Source organism: Pezoporus flaviventris, unplaced genomic scaffold (genome assembly GCF_033815535.1).
Source record: "Pezoporus flaviventris isolate CSIRO_AGI_PZ_B2104156 unplaced genomic scaffold, CSIRO_AGI_Pfla_v1 ptg000013l, whole genome shotgun sequence".
In the NCBI taxonomy this organism is placed as follows: domain Eukaryota; kingdom Metazoa; phylum Chordata; class Aves; order Psittaciformes; family Psittacidae; genus Pezoporus; species Pezoporus flaviventris.
Window position 1 is genome coordinate 3,705,006 of NW_026892561.1, and position 25,208 is coordinate 3,730,213.

Sequence of the window (25,208 nt, forward strand, 5' to 3'; positions counted from 1 at the left end):
TTATCACCTAAGGGGGCTAGCAGCACCACCACCGCAGTAATTAGGCACACTTCATCACAGTGTGATGCCTTTGCAGTGTCATCTCCCACCAGCTAAGAGCAACACCGCCTGGAGAGAGATGGAGAGGGCTGGGTGGCCTCAGCATGCCCACGGGCAGAGCAGAAATGGAGGCCCCTGGAGCAGGGGCCAGGGTGCTCAGCAGCTGGAGGTGTCCTGCTCGTGGTGCTGCTAGAGCTGCAGAGACACCAGAGTTACACTCCTCCAGTGACAAAAGTAGGGGGGAATGGTGATATTTGCCTCTAAGATGATGATTCAGCTTGAAAGCTGGAATTTCTTTAACATACATGGCAAATGCTTCCCCACAATCAGTATGTCTGGTCTGTTGTGTTCTGTGTCAGCTGGGAGGCAAGCTTTGCAGAGCTGAGCTGCTTTACTTTCCTTTTGAGAATGAAAGTAGCACTGCTGTCAGAAGATTAAGCTGTTGGTGTGTATCAGGTGATAGGAAAAATGACCCTGAAACTGCAAAAGGTCTGATGCTTTGTATACTTGGGAGCTGCAAGCGTTGCTTTGCTGTTTGTTTATCTGTTTGCCATACTGATAGCTTAAAAACACATATTACACTCCGAGTAACAACTCCAAGGGGTAAGGCTGCTGTTACTACTTGGTTCCTCCTAAAGATTAAACAGAGCTAGGAGCTGATACATTGACCTATTGCTTCTCAAAGCAGATCTCTGTTCGAATTCTGACCTACGTCCCAGCTACAAATGTGCTCAATCTTTCCTTAATTTGTAATAGATACTTGTGTGCATTTCAAAACCATCTCGCAATTTGGCAAATTAAGTTGTCTGTGGTTAGCTCTGGAATTGCAGAGATATTGCAGTGCACTGCAGCGTTGCATAACGAGCTTCCCCAGATTTTGCCTTACTCGAGTGAGTAACAGTAATCCTTATCTCGAGCGAGCATCAGATTCATCCCATTTTTGAGAAAAGAATTAGTATCAAATATACGATAGGCATGTTATGCCTTGTGGCTGCAATGTTTTTTCAATTAACTTCTCTGAATATACCACAATGAAAAGTGTCAGCTTTTTGCCTCAGAGGCCTATAATTAGATTAAATGAATACAGTTAATTATCTACTACCTTCTTTACACAAAACAATATGTTTCCATAAATTAAAATGCTGGTACACGAAGGAAATTGTTGTTCACTCCAATATAGGCATGCAGTGCTTGGATTGTGAATGCTGTGAATATATGACAGGGTAGCACAGCTTTTTTGTCTGCAGCCCTTATTTTACAAGAGCTAAACCAAATTACATCTGAGAAATCCACAGGCATCACACTATTTAGAGCATATATGTTGGAGCAAGGAGGCGGTATCATTAAAAGTTACAGCGCTCATGAAACAAATACACTTTTCTCTTTCACTGATGTTCTCTATAAAATTCCCTGAGAGAGATTAAATACAGCTTTATTTGCACACACCTACAGTCACACCCTCGAGAACTATGGTGTGTCCAGATATAAAGCTGCTTTTTTCTAGCAGAGGGGACTTCTCCTTTCAGAAATTAATAAGAAATAATCCATTTTGTAGGAGGCATTCACAGTTAACAGCTCGGTTTCCAGGCCTGCTGCTATTCCAGCCAGCATGGACTGAAAATCCCCTCTGCCTGCTCTCCAGCGTTACTAAATAGAAGCAAAAGTTCACGACCGATCAATATGCTCCTGTCCTGGCATGCCTGATTGGGAAGCGCAGCTATTCAAGCGGTGGCACATCACCTCGGTGGCAACATACCTAAAGCAGAAAGCACTCTCCTGGGTTTGACAAAGTGTACCCAAATGTCCCTATTTCCATCAGAATAGATGTTAATAACTTAAGGCCTAAACATGTGATCCTCCCTCACCAGAAAATGACAGTTAACTTTAGCAGAAGCCCTCATTCCAGCCTGCACTATACTCTGCGTGTAAATGTGATGTGTACCCAGAATTGCTCTTGTAGGGTCAAACCCTAAAAGCTTCCGAACACTCAGCATTTCTATAGGGCATCACATTTTACTGTGGTCTGGGCTGGGTGAGTATCTTTTCCTTTAAACATTCATTAGCTCCGTGGATGAAAGTGTTCATTAAAATATCACTGTGTTGATCTTAATATTGAGGAGTGACAGGGCTGCTTTGCCATATAAATGCTGCCCCGTTTTCTGCTCTCAGGGTGTAACAGGAGAAAGAAAGACCATTTTGATAGGCACTATCTGCTGAAGGAAAACTTCACCAGGAGCTCTGCATTGACTTTAACCTTTTAGTGGCCGCACTGCGAAGCAGAATGGTTCATGCTTCCCACACAGGTTTGTTTAAAATACTCATAAATATCAGCAGCCCTCCTAATTGCTTCTGCAAATATCAGAAAGCAGTTACGGAGGCATAAAGAAATGCGACTGGAAACACGGTTCAGTGGTCTTGTACTTCCCTGAAAAGCTGATTTTGGCTGATTCAGTTGCTTTCAGAGGGAATTTACCCTTTTTGGCAGTCTGAGTTTCAGCAGTGCTGATTGGACTGACGGCCGAAAATGCATCTGGGGCTGAGGAAATGAACCCGGGGTCTTTGTATGTGTCTCAGGCTGAATTTTGCCTGCGAGCTCTGGGTTTTGTCTTTTAGCCCCTCAGTGTCCCTGGCTGTGTGGGATTCAGAACCCATTTTAACACTCCTTTCAACCCCGAGACGTTCCATCTATGCTTTTGCAGGTGCCTTGCCCAATTCCCTGCTTTCCCTGCCTGATTTAGGATAAGCACTGATGAAAGGTCAAGGTTATTCTGAAGTATCCAACCCAGGAGAGTTCTCTCCCTCGTCATTCCTTAAGATGAACTTCGCACAACTACAACTGATACCGTGCTGAAAGGTAATTCAAACGTTCTAGGAAGAAGCACAGGCTGACAAACAGTGACCTTTAGCACTGGGAAACGTCCCTGGTGATTTGCACTTGGTGCTTCTTCAAAACGCAAGGAGCCATCTTACCACTCAGGGCCATGGCAGAAGTTAGTTCTTTTTCGAGTGGAGCTCTGTAAATCAGGTCTGCAGAGGCAGACTTGGCACATGTGGCTCTCAGAAACGTGCCGTGGGGTTCACATCGCAAGATAATTTCCTCGCCTCTGTGATATAGAAACCAAGAAGGGTGGCTGCTGATTCATTTTGCTTCCCTGCTCTTTCTGCTCTCTGTCATTTCCAACAAAAGGCGCTCAGCCTGGCAGATCCACCTTGCTTCCCGTTTTGTTAAGGAAACCTGGGGATAAACCTGCTGCTGTTTGTCTTCTATGTAGGAAGAGATGCTTGTGCATCCCTGAAACCTCGGGGTTAGCGGGGAGGGAAGCCCGGGAGCGCCGCAGCCCGGGCAGCAGCCACAGATACGAGTCATAACCATCCCCCCCGGCGAGACGTGGGTCCCTTTCTGTGCTGTACTCACTGCGGCGGAGGGGCTGCGGAGGCATCGGGGTTATGCAGAGGAGGCTCCAGTCCGGGCTGCGGGGAGCGGGAGGGAAGAGAGCAGAAGCAGGAGAAGGGGAGGGCTGGAAGGAAAAGGGGCTCCAAATAGCTAAGAAACGCGACGGCCTCAAGCAGTTACGGGGCCGGGGGGGTGGTGGGGGGTACCGGGTGCGGGGTGCCCGGTGCGGCGGAGCGGGGACGCGGAGCGGCGGCTGCCCCCGGGGGGGGGGGCGTTCATCGGGGGATGGGGGGGGACGGGGACGCGAGGCGGCGGCGGAGGAAACAAAATAAATAAGATGAGACTGTTGGGGAAGGCGCGTAAATTTAAAACTGTTTGGACAGGAAGAGCGAGGGCAGGGGAACCGCAGCGCTGAAATAACGGTTTCGGGGCCGGCCGCGCCACCCCCTGCCCCGCTCCCCCCCGCTCCCCCCGGGGCCGACCGACCTGCCCCGACCCTGCGGCCGCCCCCCCCCTCGGGGAGCCCTCCGGGAGCTGCACCGACATTTTGAATGCGTGTGTATTGGAGGCTGGCGGGGAACCCGGCTCTCTCCCTTTCGCTCTTGCTCCCTTCATTCCCCCCCCCCCCCCGTTTTTATGCCGTGCCACGGTGTAACAGTCCTCACAAATAAACGCCGCAGCTTCTTCCCTCCCCTCGCTGGCTATTGCGATTCCCCCCCGCCACCGAGGGCATTTCAGCGCTGTAGGAAGTCGATGATAATACGTGGCTGCTTCTGGCTGCCCAGTGAGCTGCCAGGTACGTTCGTGGAGGAGAGCCTTTGCTTTCTTCGCAAAGCTAAAAAGCGGTGGGCTTCCAGCGGTTTAACCCCTTCTTCACGCCAACTACGCAGCGGCGTTTCCTACGACGCTCATTCCACCTCCCACCGTGGAATAAAGCACTGATTCCTCTCCTCTCCCCACGCTGAAAACTGGAAGGAAAGTCTTTCCGTGTCCCTAAATGTGCAGTTATTTCCTGAGTTGGGTGCCCCCTCCGAAGTCCCTGAACCCTCAAGGGCTTTCCCCCTCTCTCCCCCCCACCCACCCCGGTGCCAGACAGGCCCTTTCCACCCTCTCAGCAAGCTGCTGCCACACATTAAATCCGTTTTTTCCCCCCTGTAGGATCCCTTTGCAGGATCTGGCCCTTTCCCAAAGGAATTCCACAGCCCCCGCCGTTGTTCCGAGGGTGATTCAGAAGCAAAGGTCAAGTGCAACGGCTTTGCTCATCCGTGGAACTGAAATAGGGGAGAAGGCTCTTTCCCCACAGCTCTGTGCTCCCGCAGCCCGCTCAGGGTGAATCCTGGTACAGCGACAGCTCCTGCTCCATTTCTTCCCATGTTTCTGCGCTTGCTGTATTTATTTCCATGTATCCACCTCACCTCGATCCTATATTGGTCACTGCCTCTCCCTGGGCTATTGCAGGACAATCTCTGCTCCTGCCTGGCAAACTCGCTCTTCGTTTGGCTTATGTCTCAATAAAAGCCTTCGGAAAGATTTCGTTCCACCCCACACACTGCAGGTTCGTATCCTGTTATCTTCCCAAAGAGGCGAGTTTGTGAACCTGGACCCTCTGATGTTGCCAGGCTACTTGGGAAAAATCACACCAGCGACTTCTGCAACCACATCCGACACCAGAATCCTTGTGCGGTGCCAGGATTCCCTGTCAATGAGACTCGCTTTACGTTATTTTCTCCTCGCTCAGGAAATGTAAAGACTTTTCCCTGGTTTTACTGACCTTCTCCCTGGTTTTAGCTGACCCAGCCCTAGCAACAAGGCTCCTTGTATAACCTGCAGACCCCATAAGGTGCATGCAACCCACCACCTGATTCCTCCCTTGGTTTCCCAGAGGCTTCCTGTAGTAACCATGAACTTCTTGGGGCAATTTTCGCATTTCAAAATATCTCAGTAGGAATTTCAATTTACAGTATTCTTTCCGAGAAATGGAGTAGTTTACAGGGAAAACGCAACAGAGAAAGGAAATAAACCCTACCTTTAAACCGGGCTTTATAGCATATCAGAAGTGACTCACCCCTAACGCCATAGGCGTGACCGGGGTGTAACATGTCCTGGCTGTAAACGTGAACTTCTGGCACTCAATAAACGCCGCTATTCCTGGCTAGCCGAGGCATTTTGCTCGGAAAAGCAGTTGTTTTATTAAGCCACTGCTTAAACTTTGGCTTAGCGTGAATTAAACGCTGATGGAGCTCAAAACGGGGTTGGTAGGAAGGGTTTTCTAGCAACACAGGTGAAAAATAACTGAGAAACTCATATTACCTTTCCGATGGGAGAAATCCTGGTGGAAGAGCGGATTTCTGCTCCATGGGAGGAGTGCGGGGCACTGGTTGGAGAAGGAGAAAGCTTGGGGCATCCTCCAGGACATGAGGAAAGGAAGACGGAGAGCAACAGCGTTTGGGTCACTCCACCTCGGGGACCTGCTGATTACGTTGCTCGGGTTTAATGCTTCGGATGGGTTTAATGCTCTTTATATTGCGGGTTATTGCCCCTGTGCCAGCCGCCGGGGTTAATGATCCGTCGTCAACAAAAAGCGGTAACAAAAGCGCGCAAAACTCCGTATTTCACAGAGGTTTTTAATCAGAAAACACAGCAGCGTGACAGAGCGGGTGGTAAATGTGACAGGCAGCTTCAGCAGAGCACTTCTTACTTGATAAACGGTAGTAATTGAACTGGGGGGGGGGGTGTGTGTGTAAAAATCTCCGGTTTTTTTAAGAGTTAAAATCTAAACTAAAGTACACCCCCTCCTTTTTTTAAGTGCTATTTTCAGTACGGTTCCTTCCACATCGATTTAAAACCTTCTATTTTGCGCAACTGAAATTTAGGCAATTCAGAATAAAGCACTTGAAACTGCCCAGCTGTGCAACAACTGGAACCTGTACAAACGTTATAAGTTGCATACTAAACTCCTTCCAATGCGATGCTAAGTGTCCTCAGCTCCTAACGTTGTAGCTGGAGAAGTAAATGGGTCTGGTGAATCCTCTCAGCTGTATTGCAATGGGAAAAATTCAGTGGTTAAATCGGGTTTTAGGTGCAAGCAATAACATGATTTCCCGAATACCGAAGTGCTGCTTCCTAAATGTCACTGTATCCCGATATTCCTGCTTTGGGAGATGCATCTGTCATTGAGATAGTTTATTTCCAGGCAGAACAGAACAGCTGGTGAAAGCAAATATTCCTTAAAGAGCATCTAAACTGCACTCAGTTTATGAAGCGACCAGAAAACGTGTTGCATCGCAGCCCCCGCATCCTCCTGCCTCTGACAAAGGTTCTCTGCTGCTTGTTTTGAAACTAGAAAACTCCTCTCGTTCAGTGCACAGTAAACACGAACCACTCAACTGGGCTGTTTGAAACCTCTGGCAATCAGAACACCACCACTTACACTCTTTCTGGTAACTCAATTCAAAACCAGGTTGGTGGAAGTTTAAATACTGAAAGGGGAAAAGTGTCATCTACGTTTGGAAAGCGAGTGACCTACTGCTACAAGCTGTTGCTAGTGTCAAAACGCAGCTATTCCCCAAAGCCTCTAAGCGCCGTCCTCTGTCCTCAGGCCAAGCAGCCTTTGACTTCAAGCTCTGCCCGAGCAGGGAGGTGCAGGTTACCCCTCGAAAAGCTGTTTTAAGCCAAAAGCAGGTTTTCAAACCCTTAAGCCTGACTAATAAGGGATGGCGAAAGGAGGGCATTGGAGGGGGGGGGGGGAGCTTTGAGAGGTGAGAGAAATCACAATAAGCTCTTTTCTTTCCTTAAAAACCCAGCAACATTAAGCATGTGAATATGTATTAATGACTTAATACGAATGACCTACAATAAATCCTAAAACTTGATACTTGGAAAACTAGGTATGAGCTACCGGCATGTACACGGCTGAGTCTGTGAGTAGGCTGTAAATGGCAGGCATAAGAAATCGCTGGGAGCGCGGGTTTAAAGCGTTTCTGTTACTTGTAAACCCACCTCTAGAATTTCTTGAGACTTACACTATCAGCTGTTCAGGAGTGGGGGAGAAAAAAATAATATATATATATATATAATAATAGAAGTAAGGTTGCAACGAATGTTATTAAAAAGGAGGAGGAGAACAAAAAAATACTGAGGAGGGTGAAGGCTCAGTGTCCGAGTGGGGCTTAATCCATGGCTGCGGGGGAGAAGCTGCTGCCCTCCAAGAGCTTCACCACGGCAGATCTCTTGTAGAGCTTGGCCAGGTCGTAGGCAGTGGCCCCCCGCTTGTTCTGGTGGCCCACCTTGCACTCCGCACGGGCCAGAAGGACCTCCACCACCCGAACGTGCCCCTCCCGGGCCGCCAAGTGCAAGGGCAGGTTCCCCTCATCATCCTCGATGTTCACATCAGCCTTGAACTCCAGCAGAGTCTGCAAAGTGTCCAGAAACCCCTCTCTGGCTACATCATGAATTACAGCAAAGCCAGTACTGTCCTTCAGATTGGGGTTCGCGCCGCTAATTAGCAACCTCCGGGCAATTTCGGGGTTCCCCAGCTTCATCACCTAGGAGAGATGAAGAAGAGTTGAATACCGAGGGATGGGGTGGGGGAATTGCTCCAGCACAGGGTTTAGATGCTCAGTGCTTATCCCTGGGTTCTGCTTCGGCTCAAATCCTCATGTCAAGCAGACAGGGGAGCCCCCCTAGAAAGCTAACGGCACAGCAGAACATCTGGTTTTTCATGTATTTTTCACTAAACCCGGTTAAAGATGTTATCACTTCGGTGGTAATGGCTTTCTGTCTCAGAGAGATTAATGACTGGAGGAGGTGACATAGAATGGAGATTTTTATACCATTATTATAATTATAATTATTATTATTATTATTATTTGATGTGGGTTATCTCAGTTTCTCAGCACACAAACATTAAGCACGGTTTGGTTTCATTTGCCTGAGCACTGAGACACCTTTGCATTACTCTTTAATCTCCTTAAACACCCAGCCCAGGGTCTCTGAGGAGCAGATATTTCACCTCAGCAACAGCAAATGTGCCGTGTGTTTTTATAAGCTCTCAGGTGTTTACATTGTCTGTGCATTATCATAAAACAAATATTTGCACTGTACCATAGCTCTGTCTGCTAAGACAAATAAATGCTACAAGAAATTTTCCCTCCCTTATATTTGTGCTGCGTTAGGTCACCCAAAAAGGAGAAGTTACAAGGAATGTCTCAAAGTCCCAGCAGTTTCCTTCTCAACCCAGTACATTACATTCTACTTTCATCATTTCAATCTGAGCAAACCGTGGCTATATTCTGCTGTTAAAAACAGCCCTTTTTGAAAAACAACAACAACAATAATTGGATTTTCTGTTTCTCTCAGAGAGGGGAAAAAAAAAGCTTATTTGAATTTTTTCAGTTGCGTCATAAAACTATCATAATTCGAACCCAAATCTCTCGTATTTGGGACTTCACATCTTGCACCGATTCCCCCTAAATTCCTATATTTTTTTGTCAGCACAAAGGGGTTTTTTACATGAACGCAGTAATGTATAATCTCCAGCCTATGGGCAGCATTTTCCTGTCCTTGCCATTAGTCCCAGTGCAAGTGTCAAATTCGAGTCAAAACAACAATAAAAACCTTTTTTATTTCCTGAGAAACGCCAAAAGTGATTTGAAAATCTTGGTAAAAAAAATTATCTGCATAAACGAGCATGACAGTGCCTTGGGTTTAGCAAAAGGTACGATTTCTACAAGGGGTTTTGCTGTAAAACTCTCCTGGTGAGAAATCTCGGTTAGGCTGTTTAAGAAAAGCAAGCTATAATAAACACAATTAGTGCAGCATGTGGGCTGTAAAGCAGCCCGGTATATTCTATCTACAGACCAGAGAAAAAGTGCAGATAAGACAGGCTGGGATTCAGGGAAAAAGATCTGGGATTCAGGGAAAGGGATCTCTCTGTGCCCCAAGGCTTCCAGCTGCCTGTGTGCCACTTCTTTCACTTCTGACCAGAGATGGAAGAGATGTAAAAGAAAACAAGGGCATTGCGATCTCTCTTTCTTTAGTAAAATCCGGACATTTTGATCTCTTTTGGAGAGCCCAGGCTGCATTATTTGGGAATTCAAAACATGTATTTGGGAGTTTTCTGTGTTCGGCTCAGAGGACCAGAGGCTTCAGTTACAGATGGGGGGGGGGGGGGGGGGGGGGGGAGAGAAAATCATCTAAAAGGTGATGCTCGTGGGTCGTGGGCTACAACTGCACAGCGAATGCCCTTTATTTTGCAAAGTTTCACTCGAGGGGAGGGAGGCAAGGAAGGAGAAAGCATTAATAGAATAAGGCTGACGAAAAGCATTAGGGCAGGAGATGTATTTGAGGCCTGCATAGGTACACTTCACCAGGAATAAAAAGGACAGAGCAAGACAAGCTGAGCAGTTGTTTAATTCAACATAAATGCAGGAGAAAAATATAAATTCATTGGTATTAATCCAGGAGCATTCACCCCGTTTTAATTGAGGGAGAGATTATAGAGAGATTATCTCCGTTTGGGAGAGGGCACTGACAGAGAGCTCTTTCGAGTGTGGTCGATGATACATATTGAAAATAAGTCGACAGATTCCCCTGTTCTGATTTTTGCCGTGGTTCATTAACTCAGATATAATTAGGCAGCGATAAGAAGCATTGTTAGGACACAGATGTGTGTTTAAATAGAGCTGGGTGCTGGATCATTGTGTAAAATATGCCTTAATGCAGGATACGGACAGTTAGCTGCTTTTAAGGGGAAAAAAATAAATACACTACTGTGGGACAAATCGGTTTTCAGCCCCTGTCCCCAGGATAAACCAGCTTGATGAATGTTTCCTGCTTTCTTAAAGAAGTTAGTTTGTCTAAGTTGTTAATTTAAACCCTTTCACTCTCTTAAAAGTTGCTGCAAGTTGCGCTGCCCTGCGCTGCCCTATTTAGGTGTTAACAGGGCAGAGAGGAGCTCACAGAGCCCCAGCTCCAGCGAAATGGTCAAAAAAGGGTCAGTGCTGCTTTTTTAGCAAGAGGGGCTCATTTTCCAGCTCTAGCGTTTTGATGGTAAGCCAAAAAGTTGTAAATATCTCGGGTACATTCGCAAACTCTCTGCTTTTTTAAAATCCCACTTTCAAGCAATTATTGTTGTGGTTGGGGGGGGGGGAAGAAGAGTTAACAAAAGATTTTTCTAACATTGAGAAATTAAGATCTATAGCTGCACTTCCACGTTTCATTACTTATACCTTAAGTATACAAATAACCACACATCGCTATTATTATTGTTATTATTATTCCCTCCAGATTTATAAATCACATCTTTAGCTTTTCTGTAGATATTTTAACCTTTTTTGCTATCATTATCTGATATTATTAAAAGCAAAATCTTTCATCAGCTCCAACAGCTGGACGAGTTCCAACTCCTGCCTTGCACAGCCACACACTTAAAAATTAGGACATAGCACCCTATACGATCAGAAAGGAAATAGCTGGAAGCTGTGCCCCTGCTAGCCGAGCTGAAAAAAGCACATTTTAAAGCCCTAATTATGAATGGAAAATAAAAGGAAGAAGAAGCAAAAAGCAGCAAGTGATCCGGCTGGATCCCTGACTCGTAGGGCTAAGCCTGAATGTGCATCGGAGGTCCTCGGTGCGGAGCAGCATGCTTCCCGATGAGAAAGGTCATTCCTCACAAACAACGTAGAAAGGAAAAGTACCATCTACAGCAGCCCCAGACCCGAGACGAGCCAAGCTTTAAAAGCAGATCGCAGGCAAAAAAAAAAAAAAAAAAAAAAGCAAGGAGAAAAAAAAACCACAGAGGAAAAAAATAGAGAAATCCTAAGCTCAGAGAACAGCACATTGGTGTTTACAGACCTGCTATGAAATCCTGCTCACCTAAGCTGATTTCTTTTCATCTCAGCTCTTTCATTCCTTGCCTCCTCCCCACGAAGTTACAAAATATCAGCAAACTCTCAGCCCGTTTGACACTGAGGGTGATTCCCCGGTTGAAATCATGGTTTTGACCAGTTTTTATTTCAAGTACGTCATTTTAGGGAGTTGGAGCCAGTAAAGTTATAAAATACGGCATCCAACGAGTTTGAAAAACCACTCGAATTTCATCCACCAGCCTGCTCTCACAACCAAAATCAGAAAGTACGCTGTCTTTTTTGGCACCCCGGCTCACGGAGGTACCACTGATGAACCATTTGGTTTTTTTTTGTCCTCCCTCTCTGGATACCAACCTGCAGCGCAGTCCTCCCAAATCCATTTTGTGCATTGACGTTTACATTCTTTTGCAACAAATTAGTAAGTTGCACTAGGTCCCCCTTGGCAGCCGCGGACGCCAGCTCGTTCCCAGAAGGCTCGGCCATTCTTTAGGGTGACTGACGATCGGAAAAAAGAGGAGAATTTTTTTTTTCTCTTTTTTTTTTTTCTCTCTTTTTTTTTTTTCCTTTTTTTTTTTTTTTTTTTTTTTTTTTACCCAGGCATGGCATCGGAGGCTGACAGAAGGATTGGGATGGTTAATCTTCTGGAGTAGACCTTGTAGTAAATACTCGTAAAAAACCTCCTTGCCAAGAGCCCGCCCCTAACTCACACGTGATTATTCGGCAAAAAGTGCAGCTCCACTTGAAAGAAGATTTCTTTGCTTCCACATATAGAGTAAACTCCTAGGAGAGACTTTGGCCTCTTTTCGGGGAGGTTGGGGGGAGGGTAGGTTAAGAGCTATGCGATATATGATATATGTTATAGGTAACATATATACACGTACACCGGAGACTCACTCAGACCTGAGATCTTGGAAGAAGAAGACAACCCACCCTTGCTCACAGCCGGGATCTGAGCCTTAGCAGCAACAGCTCCGAGGAACAGTCTTCCGTAGCAGTGTGCATCCAACTCCCGCTCGGGATCCCGGTCCCCCCTTGGCATCCCACGCCGCCGCCTCTCTAGTCCGGGCCGAGCACGGCAGGGTCGGACGGGCGGCGCCCGTGGCGCTCAGCCGCCGAGCTGGCTCCCTCGGTGCTCCCGCTCCCCGCAGCAGCTTCACTCCCGCGGCCCCGCGCAGCCTCCGCGCTGCGGGCGGGCGCGATCCCGGCCGGCGGCCGCCCCCGGCGGCGGCGGCTCCGGAGCATCCAGGAGAGCGCCGGGTGCTGGCGGTACCGGCGGCGGGGCGGAGGGTGCCGCTGTTACCGCTGCCCGCCGCCAGCCGCTCCTCTCGCCCCGGCGGGGAGCGGAGGGTGAGCTCCGGGCAGGGGCCGCTCCGTGCCCGGCCCGGCGCGCAGTGACAGCCGCCGCTCGCCTCTTCTTTCAACTTCGCGAAATAAAGCTGCACTTGCCGGTCCCGCCGTCGCTGCCTCCGCCCGCGGCTTTGCGCTCCCCCTTTTTTAAGCACAAACAATTGCTACTTCTGTTTCCTACGGACACGAAGCCGGTTTCTCTCTCTTTTTTTTTTCCCTTCTTCTCTTCCCCCCCCCCCCTCCCTTTTTTTTTTTTTTTTTTTAACCTCATCAGCTTTTTTTGAAAAGAAAAAAAATTTGAGCGCTTTTTGAGTTGAAACACCCGCCCACATTTTAACGGCAGAGATTTAAGGAGGCGCGGCGGAGTTGCGGCGCGGCCGGGCAGGAAGGCCTGCAGCGGCCCCGGCCCGCGGCTCCTTGCGTCGTTACCCGGCCTTGCAGAGCCCGGGCACGGCGCTGCCCCGCTACAGGCATAGCAGTCAGGGTGCTTTTAGGTGGAGCGGTGCTGAGGCCTAGGGGGGAGAAGAACGGGGGGGGGGCGGAAATGAAAGGAAAAGGAGGTTTTAGCGGCGGGAGCCGCCGCGCCCCGGCGGGAGGACCGGGGATGGGGGAAGCTCGGGCGGCGGGAGGGCGGCTTCCAGCCGCAGCTCTATCCGCAGCTTTCCCCCGGGCTGCCTCCACCTGCCCGCGGGGGGAACGGACCCGGACTCGCACCCAGACTCGGTATCGGCCCCGCCGCCCTCGCTCGGCACCCCGCGGGACAGCGGCTCCGGGGCCGGGGTTTACCCCGGCAGCGACGCGAGCTCGTGTCCCCAAGGACAAGGTCAAGGATGAAGGGTCAATGTCAAGTTGTCTTAACGGTGGAAGGTGACCGTCCACGGCAGCACTCCTTGCTTTCCGCGTTCCGGGCATCCCTGATTGATTTGGAAGTGCCATTTTGAGGGAGAAACGCACCCAGCCACCGAGAGGACGTGAGGGCTTCGCTTTTCCTTCAAAGGGCGGCGAAGTGAGGATGGTACAAACAGCACAGGGATCTCAACGCCATTCTGCCTAACAGCTTTGAATGTCTGCTTTAACGGCCGGATTGCTCTAAGTTTCAGGGACCCTCGGGACACTGAATTTCGCCAAAGGCAACCTCGAGAGGTAAGATGCAATGTCATGGCTCCCTGATAAGCATACGTATCCTCTCGGTCCCGACTTGCAGCGCCAGAACCAGCCTTACAGGGGTGACCCTGCACCCGGGTACGGGGGGGGTCTGCTGAAGGAACCCGGTGTGACTTCTGTGTCTGGCTCTCTCCTGCCAGCTTCGGCTGCTTCTTGCTCCGCAGTCACCTTTTCCTGTCCTGATCTCCCCCCCCTCGTTTTCCGCCCCGCGCTTGTCTGTGAAAACACGAAGGTGACAAGTAACGAACTGTCTGCCTGCGGAGCAGGGAAAACGGCTTTGCTTAGGTTATCGAGTGACCCCCGCTCCCACTAAAAGGCGCAGCTTTATGGGCCTCATTATGCTAATTCTCGGCCAGAAGTAACAGTGTTAATAGTTCTTTTAACAAAAAATGTGAACGATAATTTCCCTCAAAGTTAACTCGAGAAATATATAAATAGCATCCTTGTATTCAACTACAGTTATTTTTCTGCATAAAAAGGAAATTTATATGCAAAACTTCGAATATTCAGTCAGACGGCTTATAAATAACTTATTTAATGCCTAAAATCCACAGGCTTCGGTGGTGTTACCTGTTGCTAACTCACTGCAGAATTAGAACTGCCGGTCTTATAACAGTCTCCCCATTTTTTTTTGGTCTGTTTTAGAGCTCAGAATAAAGCCCCATTTTCTGTTAATCACACACATCACAAAAATAGTGAAGTGAAGCTCGGCCGGGGTGCTGCAGGCCTCCTGCGAGTACAGCTGCCCGGCTGGAACATGCCGTCAAACCGCCTTCGCCGTGTGGAGCTGTCAAAACCCCTCGCAGATAGCACCTGGTTAATCCTGATCGTTTCCTCTCCGCAACGATCAAGATACTTCTGAACGAGAAAGAGTTGCCCCGATCAGCTCTAAAACCAGCGTAAGAAACAGCTTCTTAGGGGAAATATTATCACCGGGCATTGGGAGGAGTTAAACGAGTGAGTGTTCCCCCGGCGCCCCGGTTTGTCTGACTGGTTGGAGGACGAGAAGCACCTCGAGTGGCTCCCGGTGAGGGGATGGGAGGAGGAGAGCACAAACTTTCACCGTGACTCTATCGTGAACTTCCTGCGGTGCGGGGCACACGTGCAGCTTTTCACCTTTTCTTCACGTTCTGGACCAAATCCTTCCTGTTTTGATCTAATATAGATATCATTATTTAAAATATGGCTGTAATAGACGTGAACGCCGGGTAACTAACCTCGACAACATACATATAGCTTCAGTTCCTGCCAGGAACTAATTGGCTTTAATCCAACTGTTAAAACTCGCTTTTCAGCCTTTATTATAGTTACTCTCTAGTAATGTGTGGGTGGATTTGTTTGTAGTTTAGCATAGGCTGTCCCTGGCATTGCACCATACCTTGTACAGAACTGTCTGTAACACCAAACTGGAGGGGGAAAAAAAAGGTAAAACAAATAAGATTAGGTGCGGGGGCAATTACTTTATCATCCCGGTGGTGGGGAGCTCGAATTGTGAAGCTAATGTCAGCGGGCAATAAAACCTCTCTTGGCAAAACTCTGCTAACACAAATTAGAGCAGGAACACTATAAAATATAAACCCCAACGTCTCTGACACTTGGTTTTACACCGCAAGTGGCGTTTCGGTGTGGCCTCGCCCGCCTGCAGACCCCGAACGGCCCCGGCGCCTTGCAGCTTCCCAGCTGCGCTCGCAAACAGGCTTTAAACAATCCCAGGAGTATTTTCCTTGGGAACACGGGCTCTCCTGCAGGTACAGGCTGTCTTTTCCTACTCCCCCATCCGCAGACAGTGTTCGGTCTGTCCCCACCGCCGAACGGTGCGGTAGTGCCGGGTTCTCCCCGGTGTCAGCGCGGCCGGCGGCAAGGAGCTCGCAGAGTCCGGGAAACCCGACCATAACCCTCACGGAGAGAGAGGAAACAGATAAAGAGCAGTGTTTCCTAAAAACGACAAAACAACTTGGTTCAAGGCACCATCGTGTGGCTTTATTAGCGAACAGGAAAGGTGCTGGATATGTCTGGGACGTCAGCTAGCTGCGGCGCCCATACGAAGAGCACAGCAAGACACGTCGGGCTAATTAGTAAGCTGGCTTCCAAATGCATGCTAAAGGGGTAGGTGAACGGCATCAGGTTGTAGCAAGCAGACTTAAAAAGCATTAAGTAGTTAGTTTTGCATTACTTAAAGGAAACAGATGTATCTGGGGTATACAATGCAAGTGCTTCTTACAGTGCTGGAGCGCTAAGCTGGAGCGAGGGCCGCTGTGCAGATCACGGTCTGTTGGCTCAGAAACCTGTGGAAAACGCACGTCCTCCTTTCGAAAGAAGTACAAAACCGGGAGGAAACCACCACCTGCCCGCGGCCGCCGGTTGGTGCGTGCTCCCGGGCCCGCGGTTGGATGTCAGGTCACTCAGAGAGCACCAGTTCCGGGCTGTCAGAGCAGCCGCAAGCCGCGCTGGGGACCGGGTCACTGCCCTCATTGCTGCGGCCGCCATCCCGCGGCGGCACTGACGGGGCTCCGCTGCGCACCGAGGGCACAGCCGCCCTCCGCCTGCAGCGGCCCTTGTTCCCCCCCCCTCCCCGGGACGGCGGGCCGGGCCCAGACTCGCTGCAGCCAGCGCTCTCCTCTCGCCGTTAGGCCGCAGCCGGTAGCGGAGCCTAGCCGGGCCCGGGGACCCGCCGCCAACCGATGGGAGAGGGCGGACGGTGTCAGCGCCAGCGCTGCCGCCGGCCGAGCATTGGGCCGGAGCTGCCCCGCCCGCTCGGAGGAGCCTCTGACCCCGCTCTGAGACCGGGCCGCGGCTCCTCGGTGCTGAGGCGGCCCGTCCCGCACTAAGGGCCTACGCTTGGGCCGCGGGGCTTTTGCTCTGCACCTCGGGGCAGCGGCCGGTCCGGGAAGCAAGGGGGGGGGGGACGGCGGCGGGGGGGGACGGCGGCGGCGGGGGGGCAACACACGCTCGCCTCGGCCCCGCCCTTCCCGGCCGCTTGACAGGAGGGTGGTCACGTGCCGGCCGCAAAGCGCCTCTTTGCGACCTCAATGACAGGCAAAATGTGCGACAGGCGCTGTGGAGGCAGGGAGGGAGCGGCGCTGCCTCCTCCTCCTTCTCTTACTGCTGCTGCCGCCCGGGCCAGCGGCTGAGGTAGCGCTGCCCGCTCCCGGTCCCGGCCCGCTCCCGGCGCCCCGCTCGCCTCTCTCCTCCCTTCTCCCCTCCTTCTCCTCCGCACGCCGCTGCCGCCGCGCCGAGTTGCTGAGTTGGGGCAGCCCCTAGCGCGCCGCGGGAGCCCGAGAGGAACCGGGCGCCTCGATGAGCTCGTAGCTCCCACCCTGCCCCGTCCTCGCCGGCAGCAGCTCCAGGTGCGCGGGTGAGAGCAGAGCCGGGGACGCAGCTGGCTGCAATGGCGTCCAACATGGACCGAGAAATGATATTGGCTGATTTCCAGGTAAATTTCAAGCCGCCGCCACACAACCGTGGCCTCTCGCTGCTTTTCTCTTTCTCCTCGTTGCTGTGCTGCTGGTTCTTTGTGGGAAGGTCCAGGGTGGTGGGGGTGAAGCCCACCCTCCACAGCCTCTTGCTCTTTCTTTCTTTCTTTCTTTTTTTTTTTGTTTTGTCAGAAATGGGGAACGTGTGCCCTCTCCTCTCAAGGTGCGTGATCAAAATGTCTTCTTTTAACTTAGAGAGTTTCGGGTTTTAATGAAAACAGAAAATCTTTTTTGTTTTTTTTTCATCCATTTTTGCTTGTTCCAACCCTCTGCAACCACCCCAGGCCCTGGGACAGCTGTGAGCCAGCTCACTTGGAAGAGGCAAATGCCAGGGAGGATACCAAACTCATCACTCCTCATGATTTGTCACGGTGTTTGTAATGAATCACTTACTGGTACTACAGATTAGAGCTGGGCAGAGGTGTTTCCATTATAACATCAACACTAGCTTCACGGTTGCCTCAGCCTATGACTGTTGTAATGACGGTAAAACTCTTCCCGCCCCATTCCAAACAACAACATGTTTGTGTAGAAAGGAGGAATATGCCCTTAAAAGCTGTTTGTTATGTTCCTTCCTTCCTGCAAAAGGGTTATAATTTAACTTCAGACTTTTAAATGTCATTCCCAGAATAAAGTTTTTCTCTGAATAAAAGTGATGTGTTCAGAAGTCTGGTTAATCTGTTCAGTATATTGCTTCCTAATATTGCTTGCTCTTACATAGTTTTTCTAAGAACAAAAAAGTGGAAGGTACCTCCATTTGGAATAGTGGGTAGAGCCCAAAACAGAGTGGAAGGGTATCGGGTTATCTTTGAATATATCCTTTAAATATTTACTTTTCAATCCATGGTGTTTTTTTTTGTTTTGTTTTGGTTTTTTTTTGGAAGCTTTTTCCATTTCCAGTGGTTGTTCTTACATGGATAAGCTGTTGGATATTCTTGGATTCAGTTGTAAAACTGCTGTCTGTGTGTCCAACTTCTTAAAAGCCTGTTTCTCATCTGCTAGCTTAAAATAATCCCTTTGTTCACTCTGTGTGTGCCTTTAACAGGACTGTTTCTTTGGAATTACAGGTAGGGTGACTGTCATGTACATTATGTAATTCTCCTTTACAAAAAGTATCTGATACCTCACTGACGTAACACACGGAGTTCCCAGCTGATAACAGGGGAGTCTTTTCCCTTTCTGTACCTGAGTGCCTTACACCCATACTTATTAAAATGTTTTAACAAAGATTTGTATGAGGATCTTTTATTTTGCTGTGCTTGAAGGTGCTTTTGTGTGTGCAAGGAATGGTATCTCAATTCTAAGGCTGGGTTTTCGTAAGGAAGTTCTTCCAGTAACAGTACACTGTGTAAGAGAAAACCGGGGACCCTGATTCTGTGCTCATACTAGTGGGGACAGTCTTTTATGGAATTCCACTTTTATGGAATTCCCTGAAATAGCTTTAAATTCAGGAATCCCAAGTTAGTGGCTGTGAATGTAAGATTATTTTTGTTTTAATAGAGATTTCGATCTGTATCCACTTCCCAAGTTTTTAGTGTCAATGCTGTTTTGCAATATTTTTGTGCTTGAGTTTTGAAACCAGTTAATAAAGGCATAAGAGCAACTGCAGTGTTGGTACCATGAAGACAAGTAAGTAGTATTGCAAGCTTGCAGAAGGGGGGTGGAGTCACAGAAATCAAGGATGACATAGTGTGTTTGAACCTAGACTCAGGAAGTATTTTATCCTGTAACAGTACTTACTTAAAAAGAACCCAAACCTTTTCTTCTTATATTTCAGCAGACAACTTTCCATTGTTTTTTTTTTTCTCTTTGTTTCACTTTCCCTTTTTTTTTCCTTTCTAAAAATCCTGTCAAGCTTCTGCCTGATTCTGAAACACTGACCTGTTAATTGTCATGCTGTTAAAGCTTCAGATTAGCAAAGGACAATGTCAGGCATTATTAGGCCTTGTATCTTGCAGAGTGGTAAAGGATTTGGGGTATTTTAAGTACTTGATGGAATTTGCAACTCGTTCACTAAGAATTTAAAATGTAAAATAAAACATTATGTGCAAAGTAATTTTGCATGGTTTTCCCTTCTGTATTTTCTGTACCTTTTAATTAATAAATGTTTTTCTCAGAGTTCTGCTGCTATCCTCTATATTTGTATGAGGTATCTTGTTGAAGAATGTTGTGCGCACTGGAAAACCTAAAAGCTATTCTTTGCAGTTTTGTTCATCTCGTTGCTGAATTGAGTTGTGAGGGAAACTTCTATTTCACCCTTGCCTTTCCCAGTTACATTTAAGAAGGATAGAGCAATGTGTGAACTTTTAAAACCTGAAAGGATTTTCCCCCATTATAAAACTTGTGCCTTCAGCGAAGTCATGATTATGCTGATATCTCATGCTTTTATGAAGCTCTCATGGGCTTATTTGGTGCCTTTCAAAGCCATTGATTTCAACTAGAGCAGGACCTTGTACTGTGTTTGGTTTTCCCTTTTAGCTCTCATTGTTGTAACAGGTTGCTTCTCTGAGGTACTAAAAGGAAACGCTTTCCACAATATTTTGTATGTATACGTATGTATGCATAGAAGTGCTGCATAATTTTATTAAAGATTTAAACTATAGAGCAAAACACAAAACACAGTAAGTGATCTACCAACATGTTTTTTTCTTAATGTCTCAAAACAATTTAAGCCTGTTCTGTGTGGTTTGTAATTATTTTCTTTCCCTTTCCTTTTTTAATGAGGTTACTGTGTGCTACCCAAGGAGTACAAAGTAGGTATTCATACATGTGGGCTGTGTAAGCAACCTGTCTAACTTTTCCTTCTTAGGCTCTCTCTTAGGAAAGATTATGCAGAAGCTTAACTTTATACATGACTAGTCTGATTGTTTTCAGTGGAAGTAGCTAAAGTAGTGGGGTTGAGCACACAAACAAGTTTTAGCTGTTTCACTAAATGCAATTCAGAATTTCTCCACAAAGTGTCATTGGCATATAGGAAAAACGCCCAACAATTTCTGCTTCTGTTTGTAGCAGAAACTCTTTGAAAGGTAACTGCCTGTGAGCTGGTAAAAAGGTGATGCTGCAATATGCTGGGGAAATTAAGGGCATAAAATTCCTACCAGTTTTTGTCAACATCACTCCTCTCCTTTTGTTTGTTGTGTTTAGCTGTAAAATGTTCTCCCATCTCCAGTGGGATACCCAGGTACTTGCAAGATACAAAAATACTAATGATCTATGCAGACTGGGGTCAATTTTTCATAATAAAGAAAATAGATGTTTTTCTTATCTTTTTTCCTTTTCAAATTATGAGTTTTAATTGCACTGAACTTAGTTAAATTGGCATAGTTTGGCTGTTAAGAAATGAACAATCCATATTGGCAGAAATGTCAGATGTTGACATTTTTGTATGCAAGCAGTTTTACTTTTGTTAAACAGCTTCACCTAGGATAGGGACTAAAATTGTCAAGAATATCTGTTTGTCACTATAAGTTATACCCACCTACAGGACCACTTTATTCATGCTATGTGGTTGTCCTTCCAACAGTTCTAAATGTAGAGCCTAAGTGTTGGAGTACTGTGGGAATTTCCAGCTCCTGGGTGCCCACTTATTACAAGAATATCTGGCATGTGGAACCTTCAGGAGGAGGTTTCTCATAGAATTCACATTTTCCATTGACAAAATAAATAAGCAGCTCAGTCTTCTGAGCTAAGTCTTCCCACCCAGTAGCTCAGGTCTGGGTGGAAAGACTTTGGAGTAGAATGGCAGAACTAGAAAATCCTTGCTTTTATTGGAACAACAGATATCTGATAGTTTTCTTCCGTCTTTCATCTGTGTTCATTGTGAAAAAAAGTTACATGAGTATTTTTTTTTACCCCTTGTACTGGGTACCAGACTGCTTTGGTATGATTCACCCGCATGTATGTAAAAATATCTTTCTTAAAACTTCACCTTTGTGTCAATCTGTTTCTTAAAACCAGAGGTTTGTGGGAGGAGCAAGGGGGAGTTGGGAATGAAGAACCTCATTGCCATCAGTTACAGAAAGGTGAGAAAGCATGCCACATGATTGTGTTTTTAGTTATAAAATCAACCATGGCATTGATGCATCAGCTTAGTATTTCTTTCCTTTTTGTTTTAAAGGTTTAACTGTAATTCAAACTACTCTTTTTCCTTCTGGAACAGCTAAAAGTAAAGAAACTGGAGATTCTGTTACACTTGGAAGTTAATACAGTGCTGTTAAATAACTGATAAGATATGTTTTTAAAGACTTTTTTGGTTTTGGTTATGAAAAACATCTATTTCAGCCCTGTTCAAGATTATCTCTGTTATGCCACTGTGCGTATTTTCACTCTCTAATCGTATATATACAGAATTTACATGTGTATTATTTTTTGGAGGGACTGATGAGGGAGCCTTACTTTCTTCTGTGTGTGCTGCCTTAGGTTTTTTGTCGCTTAAGGTACTGTCACTATGTAAATTTGGTGGGTGGAAAAGATACAGTAGCTTTGAGTCAGTACCCTTGCTTGATTCCTGCCCTGGACTATGTCTTACGCTGGGGGCTGGAAAGTCTTTCAACCATTTTCTGTAAGGGTAAACTGTCCATGAAGGGGTTTTGAGCAAATAGCAACGTTGATGTCCTTAACATTGATTTCTGAAAGAAAAGGTGGTGTTTTGTCATAAAAGCATTGGAGCACGAAAGACTGGTTTTGATTTCTTTGCAGACTTTCTGTGAAGTGGGTGGCAATTCACTTGGGACAAGATCCTCAACAAAAGATAGGTGCTGAAGAGACTTCCAGTTGAAGTTTAAGTTTTGGAAAGTGTCCTCCAATTTATGTTTAACATTCTTGAAGGCCTGCATTTTCATCAAAGAGTCTCCTAGATATCTAAAAATCTGGTTTTGCATGTGTTAAGATCTGTCCAAGTTTAAACCTCAGTCTTGCTCATAGCGAACTATTTTCTGTGTGCCCTCTCTGTAGGATAATAAGGCAGTGGGTGCCCCTAGAGCACACAGCTAAACTGAGCTCTGCAGCTCTCACCATAGTAGTTGGAAGGATCCAGTGCTCTATAGATTAGACATCAGGGTTTGGGATAGACACATTTGTTTCTTCATGCCCTCATATTGTGTATCTTTAGGTAGCAGTGGACTCTGCTAGGTTTCTAGTAGTTAGGTGCCAGGATGCTCAGCACTGTTTCACCTGTTTTTATGGATATAGGTTACAATATTCTTAGCTAAATCTTTAAATTGTTAAACAGCTGGTTTTCAGTGTAAAAAAGGGGAGTTTAAGACACTGTAAGATGTTGAAGTTCATACCTGTGAGACCTCTTAATTTACATTTCGATTAGGATTCCTTTTAACCCTTCTTGCTTTTTATCACATTATAGTTTTGTGCATTGCACAGTCAGTAACAGGATTGAAACTGGTAGTTGGACCTCCTGCTTTGCAACGCAATTGGTTTTGTTTGCTGTAAATGGCCTTAGGGTCAAGAGACAGGATAAAAGCATACTGTGTGCTTAGTGAGTTTTAATTTGGTTAGTTTGATTGCTGTTGTCTGCTTCCAAGACCATTGCTTCTGTTAATTTGTTCGGTGTGTTTCTGAAAAATTAACAATGTAATTTCTTACGATGCTTTTAAGGTCGGCCATAAACCCAAAGCTCTTTTTCATCAGAGCAAAGCTAGTTTGATTTACTAGCCAGCTTTCTGGTCTATAAACTGAAGCTCAAGTGGATTCCAGAGTCACATAGAATCATAGAACAGTTAGGGTTGGAAAGGACCTTAAGTTCATCTAGTTTCAAACTCCTTGCCATGGGCAGGGACATCTCATATTAGACTATGTGACCCAAGGCTCTGTCCAGCCTGGCCTTGAACACTGCCAGGGATGGAGCATTCACAGCTTCCTTGGGCAACCCAGTCCAGTGCCTCACCACCCTCACGGTAAAGAACTTCTTCCTTATATCTAATCTAAACTTCCCCTGTTTAAGTTTTAACCTGTTACCCCTTGTCCTGTCACTACAGAAAGAAATAGAAGTAAGTGATGGCCGTTTAGAAATGTTATAATGGATATTTCCACTGATAGCTGTTCATGGAAAAGCCAGCTAATTTCTCCTATATAAGGACAGATAGTTAATTAGAAATACTATCTGATGTTCATAGAGAAGAAAGAGGATACTGTGATTTGTGTGCATTTCAGCCCTGCTGCAAGAACCTAAATAATTTACCACTGGAGCACCAGTTCATCTTTAGAAAGAGGTTTATGCTGTTGCTTTAGTTCAATTACCTTGGAAAGGCTCTTCACGTCATAGTAATCATGTCACCATTTCCATCAACCCATTCATATAGGTATTTGGGTTAGTAGGTCACTGAAACAGATTGAGAGGTGGTAGATGTAGGATCCTTTTTCAAATGCCATGACAACTGATGCTAATTATAACACTGAAGTTATTAATTGTATATACTCCCAGAGGCTAGGAGCATGCTTTCATTGGAAGTTACTGTGAAAGTGATTTGGCACATTAAAAATAAAATGTGGGTAATTCTTGGTAAGCAAGGTTAATTTGCAGTAAACACACCAAGTTAATGTTTTTGTGTGGAAGGAGGTGTGAGAGAGGAGAGGATGAGGATTTGAGTGATTTGATACATGTCTTACGGGGTCCTGAGAATCTCCCATCTTGAGATTATTGCACTGGTGTTGGGAAGTCTGGAAGCGTAGAATATCCTTCTCTTTTTGGGTGGTTGTTATGGTTCAGTTACCATTGCAAGCCTACTTTTCATGTGTTTCCCTATCTGAAGCAAGAGTTAATAGCTTATTAAAAGAAATATATGGCATGTCTTTGATAGGATTTCATGTTTTTCTAGTCAATGGTTAAGTCAGTGTGCATGTATGGGGCAGCCATGGGGTGAGTCCTTTCTTTTAACTACTGTAAGAAATAGAATAAAAAGCCTGGGGAAGGGCCTAACATTTTACTTGTCCCTCATCATTTGGATGAAAGGAAATGACATGCTTTCTGGCTGGATTGATGCCTACTAATTAAGCCAGGTTTTTGGAGTTGACTAGATAATGCGCAACTGTAAAACCAACCTGCTCAAAGAGGAAACCAAAGCCCTAATGTATGCATTACATGTTGTTTGGTCTATCAAAGAAGTCATCTGCTGGTCTTGTGTGTCTAACTGGTTGTGCAGGTCTTTGTTGTGCAGGAGTAGTTATACTTTCAAAAGATAATTCATTAAAGCTCAGGTTCTTGGAAAGGTTTTGAAACTAGAACAGAGGACGTTAGCCCTTGAGTTATTTTATACAGGTTTCACATTTTATGTGTAGCAGGAAACGATTTGTAAAGACAAGAACTCTAAAACTGAGTCACCTCTATTATTCTTATTTTTAAAGGTCAGGTTGTTTGTGTGAGCAAATATCAAAGGTGCCGTATCAGATCAGATCAAGGAGCCAGCTGGCCTAATGTCTCCTCTGCAGCAGTCGTTAGTCCTTAGGAAAGAACCAAAAGAAACAGAATTTGAATGGGTTTGCCTCATCCTAGTTTCTACAAGTCAGCACTTTAAGAGCTTGATGATGGGGTTGTTATAAGATGGGGTTGTATATAAATTTATCTCTAGAAATCTTAACCCTTTCTGACTTGCACCCCAATAAATTTCACCAAAAAGCTAGTGTCAGCAGTATAGGAGTGTCAGGTTGATGTCAAGAGCAGTCTTCTGTGAAAAATTCATATTTAAATTCCTTTAGGATTTGGGGGCAATCATCTGGTCCTGGTGTTTTTTTTTTCTGTATGTCTCTACTGACACTTTAGGATGAGAGAGCTCTCTGCAAAGACCAGCTTTGTTACAGGATGGTCCCTAAGTTCCTCTGTAGTGAGTATGAGTGCACAGATTTCATTTAGCTTTTCCAATATGCCCTGACTGTCTTTGAATACTTCTTCAGTATCTTCTTGCTTTGGTCCAC

At 46.5% G+C, this 25,208-nt stretch overlaps 2 protein-coding genes and 1 long non-coding RNA gene across 4 annotated transcripts in view; 2 read left to right on the forward strand and 1 right to left on the reverse strand.

Moving 5' to 3' along the window:
* The first annotated feature begins 1,486 nt into the window (after positions 1–1,486).
* Positions 1,487–5,470, forward strand: LOC133268338 (uncharacterized). The gene is made up of 2 exons (XR_009743042.1): positions 1,487–2,893; positions 4,592–5,470. It is a non-coding gene; the product is annotated as an uncharacterized LOC133268338 (long non-coding RNA).
* A 567-nt stretch (positions 5,471–6,037) lies between these two features.
* On the reverse strand, positions 6,038–12,846 carry CDKN2C (cyclin dependent kinase inhibitor 2C). Of its 2 annotated transcripts, none has more exons than XM_061451270.1 (3): positions 12,232–12,846; positions 11,656–11,796; positions 6,038–7,977 (listed from the first exon to the last, which is right to left on the reverse strand). In XM_061451270.1, exons 2-3 carry the CDS (start codon positions 11,782–11,784, stop codon positions 7,603–7,605), a joined length of 504 nt encoding a protein of 167 aa, XP_061307254.1. In that variant the 5' UTR covers positions 11,785–11,796; positions 12,232–12,846; the 3' UTR covers positions 6,038–7,602. The 2 variants fall into 2 exon arrangements, with proteins under 2 accessions (XP_061307254.1, XP_061307255.1); XM_061451271.1 differs by lacking the exon at positions 12,232–12,846 and adding an exon at positions 11,895–12,220 and having other exon boundaries at positions 11,656–11,864.
* Positions 12,847–16,783: 3,937 nt separating this feature from the next.
* Positions 16,784–25,208, forward strand: part of FAF1 (Fas associated factor 1) — a 169,834-nt gene continuing 161,409 nt past the window's right edge. Inside the window, exon 1 of the mRNA XM_061451261.1 lies at positions 16,784–17,245. Coding sequence (XP_061307245.1) covers positions 17,201–17,245 — 45 coding nt within the window. The 5' untranslated portion in view covers positions 16,784–17,200. The remainder of the gene's footprint in view (positions 17,246–25,208) is intronic.